Source organism: Drosophila sechellia, chromosome X, assembly GCF_004382195.2.
Source record: "Drosophila sechellia strain sech25 chromosome X, ASM438219v1, whole genome shotgun sequence".
NCBI classification, from domain to species: Eukaryota; Metazoa; Arthropoda; class Insecta; order Diptera; family Drosophilidae; genus Drosophila; species Drosophila sechellia.
In genome coordinates, this window is record NC_045954.1 from 5578765 (window position 1) to 5592429 (window position 13665).

General features: G+C 41.7%; 2 protein-coding genes across 2 annotated transcripts; both read left to right on the forward strand.

Annotated features, from left to right (window-relative positions):
• Positions 1-3354: 3354 nt before the first annotated feature.
• On the forward strand, positions 3355-4208 carry LOC6612346 (proteasome inhibitor PI31 subunit). Its single transcript, XM_002036820.2, has one exon. The coding sequence runs from the start codon at positions 3445-3447 to the stop codon at positions 4153-4155; it is 711 nt and encodes a 236-aa protein (XP_002036856.2). The 5' UTR covers positions 3355-3444; the 3' UTR covers positions 4156-4208.
• Positions 4209-12477: 8269 nt separating this feature from the next.
• On the forward strand, positions 12478-13253 carry LOC116802156. Its single transcript, XM_032725511.1, has one exon. It carries the CDS (start codon positions 12598-12600, stop codon positions 13081-13083), a length of 486 nt encoding a protein of 161 aa, XP_032581402.1. The 5' UTR covers positions 12478-12597; the 3' UTR covers positions 13084-13253.
• Positions 13254-13665: the final 412 nt, after the last annotated feature.

Consider the following 13665-nt stretch of genomic DNA (forward strand, 5'->3'; position numbering starts at 1 on the left):
AATTATGCGACAAAGCAACCGATTATTTGTGTTTTATAAAAGCGGACTTTTAATTAAATAATTCAAATTTAATTAAATTAAATATTATAGCCATGCAGTACTGTTTCCATAACTTTTTATTGGCTTCAGAAACACGGCACATAGTTTTTTCTGGTGCAGCGAGCAACGGGTTAAGCGTCTGAATACTTTGAAAATTTATTACACACACATTGCAAGCGCACTTTTATTTCATTTCGGTCGATGGAAGCCTTTTTATGGCCAACTCGAGGAGCGAATTAAGTGCAGCCGGCGCAGACAGGACCTTCCTGCACACACACACACACACTTAAGCACACACACGACAGCCATTAGGCTGGAAATTAAATTTTTCATTTGAGCCAAAAAGGGCACAGCCCGACCATAAAAGGATCTGTGTGTGGAGGCTGCAAAATTTCAAATGTATATCAATTGCGGTTGCTCATTGACGCCTCCGTGGCCGTGCGTCCCCCTCGCAGGCAAGCGAGTCAAAGTTAATTGAATTTCCGCAGGTGAGGCGGTGGCTGGCGCAGGTGTGTGGGCACAGCCGCCGCTGCACGGGGCATTAATTATGCAGATGCCACACGAGCTGCAGGCGAACTTGATCCCGGCCATCGAACCCAATCAATCTGCACTGAAGATTCTGTCGCGCATATTCGGGTTTAGTTATGCGGCTAGGTTGACAATCTCACAAAACAATATCAATAAATAATGCCCATCCAATCAGTATATATTTTACATTATGTAGATTAGCTCCAGATAGTCGTATATACTTTTGTGGACGCTGCTGTTTTGCCTCGATAAGCCACGAATCGCTTACCGTTTTGGTTAATCACTTCTCAATCGACAGCTAAAGGCAACACTTTGGGCACACAATTATCCTAATCCTTCGGTTGGCAGTCCTGCTGGCAATCCCAGTCGCAGTCGCAATACCAATCCCAAACCCATTTCCATACGCAACTCGCATCTCCGCCAGCATTTCCATTCGCATGGCGGGGCAGTCGTGGAGGAAATGTAAGTGCAAAGTGGATTCCTTGACGCCTGCCTCGGGGGTTGCATCGCGTCATCGAGCTGCAGTCAAATAGCAGTAAGCTTCAACTGTCCTCGTCTTGCTCCGCATCCTCCCCGTCGTCGTCCTTGTCCTTTGCCGCCCCATCCGCCCCTCCGCCCCTGTGGGTTATTTTGGCGAGGGCAATGGCAACCGGATGCGGAACCAATTTAACGACGCCATTTCCGCGTCAGCCAGGCAACTGCAGAATCTCTGCGGCGACCATTGGCATCATGGAAGTGGCATGACCCTGCCCCTGCCCCTCGCCTTGCCCACCTCCTTCCTCTTCCTGTCTGCCACAAAAATTCCCCTTCCCATCGCCGAGTTTGTGATGTTGTTATGTTTCGCCCCCCCGTCTACACGCTGCTGCTATTTTTGGTTGCCATTATTGATTTCCCAAATAAGTTTCGTGCCCGTCGCCGCAGTTTTAATAGCACAAACGGTTCATTAAAAATATAGCAAATTCAATTATGCTCACAGAATCATTTTTCTGCATTTTGGTTTTGCAGAATTTTAATGGAATCGCATAATAAAGGCAACTGAATTGTACTAGCTCTTTTAGAATTGACAAAGTTTTCCTACATAACAGGTACAAACTTTTTATTGAATGAGCCTTAAAAAACATTCTAACATTTAGTTAAGCAAAAAACTATAAAATAAAACTCACAATTCACAAGCAACTGAGCTACTCAATCAATTTTGACCCCAACATGTGAAATATTTCTTAATTTCTTTTCGTAACAAATCAAAACGAACATTTTGAAATATTTATTTTGAGCAACTGAACTATAATTTTTTTATTTTACTGCTACATCTCTGTCTGCTGTGTGCATATCAATTTATATTGAATTTTATGTAAGCCGTCAACATTTTAATCAAATAATCGAATAATTGAAAATGCTGACCATAAATTAAATTACGCTCGGCTTTGAAGCCCCGAGTTCATTCTTTTGGAATTTTTCGCTGGCAACTTTTTAGTTGGTTTGCCCGTGCGAATATTAAATACGTCTCTCTTAATTTGTGAAATAGCATATTTACTGTTTTTCTTTACAGATTCGAGGCATTTAACTTGTTTATTTTCCCAGAATAAATGTCTTACTGTGCGCATACGCAGGTCAAACTGAATTAAAACTGAAACCCCGTGGGGCTTTCAATTTTCTGTCCTATTTATTTTGAAAGAAAAACATGTCTATTTTAATTTACACAGTATATAAAGCTATCTTTTATGGGAACAAGCTCTCCTCTAAATGGAAAACTGAATTAAATTGAATTGAAAACACAGTTATTCTTAAAACCAGCTGATAAAATATAATTTGTGTGGCTTTTAAAGTTGACACACAACTGCATAAGTATTTTTTCAAATATCCCTTAATGCTAAAGTAAATTCCGAAAAACAATCTAGCTGAACTGAGACGTTCCGTTCGCCAGTAATAAATAACTTGCTTAACGCATTTGCAGGTTGAACCGCATTAAATTTGAAACCCCATCAGGATCCCCTGCCATTTCCGGTCGACCCGGCAGCAACGCCGTCTATTTCCGGTTGTGGATGCGATGCGCATTTATTACTCGCTTTCGCCCGATATCAGCTACCGACTTGACTTGGCCGCAATCGTTTAAGCCGTTTGAGCCAGCCGCAAGCAAACCGAGAGCAATCCCCCAAATTGCCGCCAAAGAACACTGTCATATATACACAGATATTTTGATAGGGATGTACGTATATACCCGTATATATATATATACATATATTTATATGGAGTGGGAAGGGAGGTACCATAACAAAGGACCTTGGCAAGCTGCTGGCATCCAATTGAATCCGGCATCAATTCAGACGACCCGGCGATGACATCCCAAACAAAAGGGGCGGCGGAAAGTGGAAAAGCGGGAAAGCAGAAATGAAATGAATTATGTTAAGCATGCAAATTTGAATAAAAACAAACAAAAAAGTGACAAGGCAAAAAGAAACTGCAAACAGGGTAAAAAAATAAAATATTAACTGAAAAATGAATGGAGAGGGAACTTAACTGGCAAGGACATGGACATGAACACAGACTCCTGTCCTGCAAAAATCAACTGCCAATTGCAATTTGCCAGACGGTGCGAATAAAACATTTTAACAACATTTACCACAGACACCGAGAATCGCACGAAATAATGTGAAATTCGCATTTATATTAATGTTCATAAAATGTTAAACATTTAATATAAAATAAATACACCTTCTTTATTACTTTTAAACCTTTAGTTTGGCGTACTAAATTGTTATGAAAATGAAATGAAGAATCTAGTGTCCTTTTAAATTCACAAAAGGTTCTATCTGAATTTTTCAAAATTGTTGTTTCCCAAAACTCGATCGTCGCAAAGATGTCCGCAATTTGAACACCATGGAATCGCCAGTCTGCACTTCACTGTCGACTCTCAGCGAGCTGTCGCTCCAATCTCTGGGAATTGGAGTAGCTGGAAAAGGCCAAGCCAAGTTGAAAAGCGAAACGGAAATCGATGCCCACGACTGGCAGTTGCTTCACCACTCGATCCAGCCGAGTATTCGCAAAAAGTCCGATCTGTTGATAGCTGTCACCCACTTTCTGATCACCAAGGAGTACAGCCTGCGTTGCGCCATCAATTATCCAGCATCCGGCGGAAGGCAGTTGGCTGGAGGATGTGGGACTGTGTGTGAGCTGCTGCCCGATCACTGGAATCGGGATGCCGACCGATACACTTTGAACTACACGGATGGTCTGGCCGGTCAGTATATGCTTATGGCCAAACTGAGTCGCAGGGATCTCGTGATCAGTCTGCAGAACTCGACCAGCAAACGAATGGCCATCATCTGCCTGCAGCCGGAGCATCTGGTGAAATCCATCTGCAAGTCATCGATGGATAAGTGCATTCCGCGGCTGGACAAGTTCATAAAGAGACTGCGTGCCGAACTGATGGATCCGGCGGTGCGGGGCACCAAACGATTGGCCGAGGGACCGGCCTTTGGTAGGAAAATTTGGAAAAGGGAGCTACCCGTACGGCATTCTGGCACTTCTAGAGTGGCCTTCAACATCGTTGAAAGCACCCATTCCCTGGAATGCAAGGATTCAGCTTAAAGATGCAGAATACACCATTCAATATAAACAAATATAAAATTATTAGCCAATCGAAATCACATTTGGCTTATCTTACGAGTTTCTATATATAAGATACTAGTTACTTCTGTATTTGGTAATAACTTGGTCAACGAGGTATGGCATTCCGTTTTCCGGCAATAATTTTTAAAGTTGTGGCAAAAAAACTGATTATTTTATGACGGAAAATCGAAACAATTATTTTGGCAAAAATTAAACAACTTTAGATTAGCATTTTAATCATAACTTGACTAAAACTGATCATAAAGTGGAAAGAATAACTGTTTTGAGCAGCTAATTACGAAGGCTAATCATCCCTATCACTTTTTGACCGATATAGGAAAACTAATTTTTGGGCCAATTTTCGCATTTTCGGTAAGGGGTTACATCATTAAAATTTGCAAAAAATGGCCAAAAAATGGAATTCCCATTTTCGGACACAGTTCGATTGGAAATTTAAATACGAACCCAACGAGATATTGCATTCCGTATTCAGACAATTATTTTTAAAGTTGTGGCAAAAAAACTGATTATTTTATGACGGAAAATCGAAACAATTATTTTGGCAAAAATTAAACAACTTTAGATTAGCATTTTAATCATAACTTGACTAAAACTGATCATAAAGTGGAAAGAATAACTGTTTTGAGCAGCTAATTACGAAGGCTAATCATCCCTATCACTTTTTGACCGATATAGGAAAACTAATTTTTGGGCCAATTTTCGCATTTTCGGTAAGGGGTTACATCATTAAAATTTGCAAAAAATGTCCAAAAAATGGAATTCCCATTTTCGGACACAGTTCGATTGAAAATTTAAATACGAACTCAACGAGATATTACATTCCGTATTCAGACAATTATTTTTAAAGTTGTGGCAAAAAAACTGATTATTTTATGACGGAAAATCGAAACAATTATTTTGGCAAAAATTAAACAACTTTAGATTAGCATTTTAATCATAACTTGACTAAAACTGATCATAAAGTGGAAAGAATAACTGTTTTGAGCAGCTAATTACGAAGGCTAATCATCCCTATCACTTTTTGACCGATATAGGAAAACTAATTTTTGGGCCAATTTCCGCATTTTCGGTAAGGGGTAACATCATTAAAATTTGCAAAAAATGGCCAAAAAATAGAATTCCCAGATTTAAATGCCAATCGATGAGGCACTAAAATACGAGCTCGCCGAGGTGTGACACTGAATATTTGGATCGATACTTGCATTGTTATGGCCGTTAAACCCGCTGTTAAATGTTCCCATATGCACATTACTCATACGCAATGTTGCATTTGGAAATGCAATTAAACGAGCATGGTGAATTTTTTATTTTGAGCTATATTCACTATTATTTTCGTGCACCTATTGCATCGCTTTGGGATCAGAGAATTGGTCAGTCGATATCCCCATGCACTTCATGATTGCGGTTGCTCGTTTTCGGTTGGATTTTTCGGTTCTGCTGTCATTCTCGTCCTGCCACGAATGGTTGTCATTATTATGGTTGCTCCTCCGCGCTTTGTTCGCATTAAATATTTATTGTATTAATAATGCAGTCGCGTTGAAAATTTCATAATGTCCGGAGATGTCATTGAGTCAGGAGTCAGCAACGGTCTCCCCATATTTTTTACATTTGTTGTGTTTTCATTTTTGTTGCATATCTGCGGATGTATTATTGGATGTTGACACTTTTGTTGTTGATGCAGCTGTGGTTGCGGCAAAGTTGACGTTGATGTGGATGCCCGTGGCCGGTTTGGTTCAGTTCGCTTTGGTACCAGAGGTACCGCAAAAAAAAAACAATGCCAAAACCACCTCCGTTTTATGCAGTGAAATTAAAACCACTGCATAATCGAATATGAATATCAAATTCAGACTCAGTGGTTGGCAAAGTGTTTCCCCTCCATTTGGAGACCTAAACGATGGATGCTGTAATGGGAATGCCATTCGGTATAAGCTCGTTGATATTAGGGTGGACCCGATGTTGTGGCATGTGTGGCAGAGGTCATTATTTAAATAAATCATTTGTTGGGCTTATAACAATTTAACCAAAAATGTGCGTGTTGTTCGCCTTGTTTTCAATACGTGTATTAACAGTTAAGTGCTGTAATTTATTTCAACCATTCCGCCCTGCGTTCCATGCCATTGTGCGACTGTGTGAGTGTTGCAGCATCATCATAAAATTCAATTAAAGCGAAACGCACACAATCAAACAAAAGATCAAATTAAATGCCGGCTAGCAATTTACTTCGTTGATGTAAGGGGGCGGGGCAGCTAACCCACAGCAAAGCGCACATGTGTTGGTTGTTCTGTATTTTCGATGTGTGTGTTTGTGCACAGCGAGAAATTTCGAACAACTCAGCTTTGATAGCTGAAATACAACGCTGCTAGCTGAAAATCCATTGCGTTGTAACTCCAAGATACATTTCAAACACGTTTCGATTTCTGTCAGTGTTCAGCCAGCGATATTAACAAATGCCAAGGAGGAGGCTGCCAAGAAAGGCAAAGCAAAAAAGAAATGGGCACAGGGAGGATAATAAACCAAGTCGGCCACAAAAGCCATTGAGCGACACTAAAATCCACATGTCACAGTGGACATTAGCGGCAGACCGGAAAACCTAAAGAGGCATTTTCCGCCGACATGAAGCTGCAGAAGAATAATCAACCTAAATATATATTAAGATCATATGTACATAACAATTAATTCATGATTAATCCAAACTAACCTGACTTTCCACTATAGTTGCATGCATAGAGCAGAATTCAAATGGCAGGCAATCAATTTCGATGTTGGCAAAGAGCTCTGCATGCCTTTAATCAATAAGTTGGCCACCAAATGCAATCCATCCATCAGCGCCAATCAGCCGGCCAGCGGCTGACCACAATCCAGTGGCCAGTGGACAGTGACCATTATATGGCCATCTCGCGTCCAGCTAACCGAGGTGATAGCGCCAATGACACGGATTTTCACTTTATGGACCACCAGGATATGGATCCAACGATGCTTAACCCTCCAAAGACCCGATGGCGCCATCCTGCGTGCAGGCAATTACAAAGTTTTGGGCGCTGCATTTAATTAGCTACGGCAGCAATCGCGGCCATCAGGCATCAGCGTTTGTTATAGTCGCTCGACAATGTACCAAACTAATAGCTGACCGCTCCGGGCTTCTTATCAGGGGGGAGGGGGGAAGGGGATTTCAGCAGGGGGAGGAGGGGGGGCCAGGGGTAATGGGGCACGGGCCCAACGAGCCGCTTAATTGAATGCCCCTGGCGCAAAGTGAAAAAAAGCCCAGCAAAAGCAGACTAAAAAACAAGCAAACTGTATCTAGTTTTCAACAACGACTTTTAAATGAGCTTTAATTTAAATAAATGTTTATTCTTTATTCAAGATTTTTGTGCCTTTTAAACAAGCTCAATGTACAAATACTTTGTAAAATAATTCTGTAGCTTAAAGTTGTGTTTAAATTGATTGGGTTTGCGTATAGAACGCAGTATGCCCCATTTGGAAATGGCAAAACACGTAGAGCGAACCGAAGAAAAGCAAAAATTATACATTGTATTTATTATCGGCTGTGGTGGCAGAGAGGGGGAGGGGATGCGGAAGGAGGCGATAAGCCGGTGGAAGGATGTTGTTGTCCCAAGCATTTTGGCTTCGACTTTGGCTTTTGCCCGCCGGCTGTTTGTTAATGGCAAAGCTCAAGCGAATTTTCATGTTGGCTTAGACAAAACGGCCCAGCTGCAGCGCCGCCACAGAAATTGGCCTTTTTATTGTGTAACTCACCATGGCGGCCAGGACGAAGGACCTCCGCGTTGCCCCAGCTCCCGAATTTCAAAAGCGGCGACCACAAGCCGCCGCGCAGAACAGCACCTTCTGCTTCCAATTCGCCAGCTTCTACACGTGTAAAAAATGTTCGTAAATCCAAAAAAGCAGAAATAAGGTTAAAAAAATAGGGATTCAAGGGCCAAAAGAGCGCATATAGAGTTAACCAGCTGTAAGATATTGCTGCGTTCATTACTGAACTTTTTCTCTGTGTATTACTCCTCTATTTTCCACTCATTTATTTGCTGAAACGAAGCAGCGGCATTATGAAATGACGGCGGCGGTTGTTGGCCATTTTGGTAACTGGTAACTGCTGAAAGGACTAACAAAGGACGACTGCAAAAGGCTGCGAAATGGAAAGAATTAAACATAAATGTGCATCGTGTTTTGCAATTTTTCCTTTAGCGGAATTTCCCCATGGAGATCGAAAATATTTCTACTGATATTGACAAATATATATATTTTCATAGAATTCAAACAACTTTGTGTCACAAAGCTTAACCATAAAGGAGACTCAAGCATCATTATAAAATGCCAAAAACGCAACTTATTAACCTGAGCACATGTTTGTTTGTAGAAACAGAATACATATATAGTTTTTCCAGCTATTACCACAAAATATACAGCACGGCTTATGGCTTCAAAACATAAGCCATAAGTTTGGTTTTGCTTTTAAATTTCCACTTAACGCCTTTGTCCCCGGTGTTTTGGTACCGAATTACCAGTTCAAAGTGTTTCCTTTCGAGCGAAACGCCCATTAAAGGGAATTATAAACAGCCCCCTGCCAGTTGGCCAATGCGAACCTATACCTTTTCGCCCAACACAGATTCAAAATTGCTTTGAGTCTCTATTTTTACCTTGAAAATATGCATCGTCACTCGCCCATCATTCTTCTTTTGAGCAAAATGTAATCTCGTTAAAAGCTCCTCAAATAACAGCGAGTGTTCTCCAAAAAATGTTCCCGCTGGCATTTGCCGACTTTTGATTTGAGCCTTACACATACATACACATGGAAAAGGTGCGACACGGGGTACAGTCACCACACCACACCTATTCTACTTTTCAATAACATTTTGACAGTTGATCCCTCTGGCTGGAAGATGGATTTTCACTTATATGTCGCGCTTCGAAATCATTTTGGCCAAATGATGATGCAACAGCCTTGATAAGCTGGCTAAAAATGAATAATGTATCAGAAATCACTGCACTGCTTGCCGTGCACTGCTTGCGTGTCCTGCGGGCCACCACCAATATGCGCGCTGCAATGGACACATATATCGCCATTCGGATAGACGCACATATCAACCCAGCCAATGCGTCGTCAAACAACATTGTCACTATCTATCCAGCAAGCAGCTACACTCGAAAAAAAAACACACTAACATCATGCACAAATCAAGCGATTCATAATATGAAGATTAAAAAAAATAGCGGCACATTTTAAAGCTTTTTTTAATAATATAGTATAGTATAATCAAATGAAATGAATTCGATGTGCCGATTTTTCGCAGTGTCCTCGCACACCAACACATTCTTGCAGCTGTGAGAATTTCGGGTCGCATTTTAATGGTGGCTTAATTAAGCGTTGCATTTTGCATGCGGTTGCCCAAAAATGGCAGCGAAACAGCGCGAAAACTTTCAGCGACGACACGGTCACTGCAACTGAAACCGCACTCCATGGCTTTTCCAACCACCCAACCACCCACCCTTTTCCACCCGCATTTTCCGGCCCTTGGCTGTCACTAATCAAGCTGCGCTGCCTGTCAATTACAAGGTCCGCGGAGACAAGGACGAACCGACAGGAGCTACCCGCTGGAGGTGCGTGTCCTGATAATGATGGATGGATTGATAAATGGACGGATGGATCCCTCCCGGATCGCAAGGATCACATTACGAGGCCGTCAGCGGGATTTCCTGCTTGGATTAGCATAAACATCATCAGGTTCTCTCCGTGTGTTCTCACTCAATTTGTATTTAAATGCATGCCAGTGCTATTAATCTTATTTTCCAGCAAATATTTAAGTCCTCATAAACTGGAATGTATAATTTGCATTTAACCATATTGCCACTAAAAATTCCTATAAAAAATTAGCTTGCAACCTTATAAGTGGGCCCATAAATATTTACATTATTAATGGCATGCTTTTAAGCCACTTCAATAAATAAAATCAATTTCATTCGGCCCACAATTCTTCTTGACCTATTGATTACTGAAATCGTTTGTACAAAGAAAAGTTCTCCCCTTGAGTTATGAAAACGCAATTGAATTGCGGCTGGAAAATCGGATTCATCCGCCACTCTCGATGGCCTGGCATCTGTGTCAAGAGTTTGGCAAACAAATGGTGGATTATGTGCCGCGGCGCAATGTTTAATAAAGTTCACACAAATTACATTTGATTATTTTTTTTTTCTTTTTTTGCGCCCAGCAAATTGCATAATAAATGCGGAATGGCGGGGGTGCGGGAAAAACAAGAGCGCAAAGGCAGAAAAAAAAAAAATTTCAATTATTGAAATGCAAATGGAATACAAATATTTGCATAAACACAAGCGAAGCGCACACACCAAAAAAAAGAGAGACACCCCGCCTGGCCATGCCCACTTTTCCAGGGGGCTTCACCTCTGATATGGCCACACTGCATATATACATTTTTTTCAAGCTCAAATCTTCTCGAACTCTACACTCTACGCAGCGGAAATGTGGAGAAATAACAAATTAAATGAATGCGGAGATATGGAAAATGTGCGTGCCGTGTGAAAATGGCAAATCTGGCCCATTCATAATACGCAATTAGAATGCCAGGCACACGCGAAAATTAAGCAAATCCTATACGACTACCAGATACCCAGTAATATGGGGCAAAAATGTTTGGGGTTATGATTTAAATGGACTCAATGAAGCTTAAATTGAAATGGGTATCCAAAATGCTTCACACACTTTTGCAGTCCGCCGTTTTTGCTGGCAGGAAAAACAAAGGAGAGGGATTTACAAGCGGGGGTGGCTAAACTGCCCCAGGGGTCGGGGTCAAAGGTTGCCCACCCGGTGGGGCTCCACTTGTTGCATGCCCCATTGGCTCAGCTGCATGCAAATATTAATTAAGCGAGCGTGCCTCTCAAAAATTCCGCCATATTCCCGCCACTTCGGCGGAAAATTAATGTACTCCAGGACTCCGGGACTCCGGGACTCTAGGACTCCGAAACTGCGGGCGAAAAGGACGAGACGAAATGGGGATTATGGGGCGAAATTCAAATTGGAAAATATTTGTTGCAGGTCCTCCCCGGCTGCTACCCGCTGCTCCCGGCTGCATTCCAATTGGAGGGCAAATAATGGTCAAAAAGGGGGAAAATAAGCGCCATGACGGACAGGTGATGCTTGGAGCAGGCCAAATGGGTGGATCCAATCAATATGGAAAGCACTTGCAGAGCATGATTCATATTCAACACGCGCCGAGTTGCCGCTGAAGCATTAAGAGGTTCAAATGAAATGGAACGAAACAAAATGAACGGGAATAATAAAGGATACACTCGAAGAAAACGATGTTGTTCTGGTTACTAAATGAACTAGCCAAAGGACTACCATTTAAGCCCAGCCAACTTTCAATTTGAAAGCCTCTAAGCCCTTGAAAAATTTGTATATACGTATGTATGATGCACGATTTTTCTCGCTGTGCATTGGTGGCAGCTTTGAAAGGAAATTAAGTACACATTGTTTTGGATGATGATTGTTCGATGGCAAGCAGTGGGAAATGAGGGGGCGGCCATTTCATTTTCCATTCGGTTTCGGGAAATTACGACTGACTGGTCAGGAGCACAAGGACGAGGTCCTGGAACAGGACGAGCACGAGAACCAGAACCAGGACAAGCCAATGCAATCAGCGCCATGCAAAAATCTATTGGAAATTTATAGCAATCAGTTGAGAGCAGCGAGTGGGGGGCTTTTTCTCGCTGGAGTCATTTAATATTGTGAGTAAGTTTGTGCGTATTCCAAATGCGAATAAATGAACAATAAATTGTGAGCTAGCAGCGGCAGATTGTCCCGGTTTCCTTGTACTCCAGTGACTACTGCCCTTCGTTCCTTCGCCCGTCGCTGCTTGTTTTTGCCACTTGAGAAAGCATCTTCATGTCGTCGCCAGAGCCGCAGCACTCTATTGTCTTCCTAATGCCTTCAATTGGAGCGTCGAATTCCTGGGCACCGCAGTACGGGATCGGGTGTAGGGGGCTTGGTTACGCCTCCGATTGGCGGCAGATTTCTTTGAGAGCTTGGGCATCGAAATATATATTTATACCCGAGGGAGGTCTACTGCTTATCTGGGAAATAACTAAATTGGGTTATGGGTTGAAATTTCTAGATGGGAAATCTGAAATTTCTATGTTGTTAAACCCGTTACTCGTCGAGTAAAAGGATATCCATTCTAGATTGGTTGAAAAGTATGTAAAAGAAGTAAGCGTTGCCGTATATAGTCGGGGAACTCGACTATAGCATTCTCTCTAGTTAGCTTTTTGAAATGTGTCCAAAGCATAGTTTTTACAGATATCACTAATGTTTCCATTTTAAGTCAAATACTCTGAAATTTCAAAATCAAAACTTTTTTAAAGTAATTCAGTGTGATTATGACCAACTTAAAATGCGTTTTCTTAGCTGTATTACTCCACGTGATCAAGTACCTGGCGTTTGATTCCAGAAGTCCCAATGCTCCGGCACCGAAGCTACCCTCGCTAATCGTGGGTCTTGCTGCGATGGATCTTATATGGGACAATAACCTCGTTCCACGGCTACTTCAAAATAGTCCGGCAGTGATCAGGCGGATATACGAAGTGATAGTGTCGTACCTGCTTTTGGGGTTTGTCTATGTGATTTGGAAGTCAGTGGATAATATATGTGCCATCCTATTGAGGATCTTAATAATAGGCACTGGCCACGTATCGGAGTCCAACTATGAAAACTACGAGAGCCCCTGGGTGGGTACTGTTACTGTACCGTTGTCCCTCCTGATCCTTGCATTTGCCGGCCAAGCCACTGGCCATTTCCCCGTGTTACGCCTTCAAGAGGTGGTGGTTCAGCTGCACTGGAAGGAGTACTTGAGGTACATAAATTAATAATTAATCGCCATTTGACGAAAAAGCTGCGCCGCATCGTGCCGATTCTGAGGGAGCACAGGGATCGGGAACGGCGACAGCGTAGGCAATAAAGTGAAACTTGTGATAGACACACGAATTCAATTGGATTCGCTTATTTTATACAAGAAACAGGAAATAGAAAAGAAAAAATAACGACTATATTTGATTTGCTTTCTACATATATATACATATAGCATATATGTATTGCAATTTGGTAACGCGTCTAGAATGGTAAGTTCGAGTTTCTTGTATAGGTAAATAATACTTAAGATTTAAACAATATTTCATTTATTATACCGATTCAGCATTGAACTACTAAAGATTTGATTGTTTATACTTTTAAAATTTGCAATAATACACATGTGGATGATCCCGATTAGTTGACTATCATTACCTAGTTAGACTTCTCCATTGATTTCAGACTCACAGCAACAGTTGTATAAGTCTTTCAATCTCTGCGTTTGAAGCTAACTTGCCAGCTTTCCCCATTTTCATTCTTTTTGGCCAGGCTTAATGCCCTTGTGACTGTGGCCTCTTTGGCAAATTTGCTTATTTACAGCC

What these genes read in the sequence shown, in the direction of transcription:
- LOC6612346 (XM_002036820.2), top strand. Translation starts at nt 3,445, where the DNA reads ATGGAATCGCCAGTCTGCACTTCACTGTCGACTCTCAGCGAGCTGTCG.
- LOC116802156 (XM_032725511.1), top strand. Translation starts at nt 12,598, where the DNA reads ATGACCAACTTAAAATGCGTTTTCTTAGCTGTATTACTCCACGTGATC.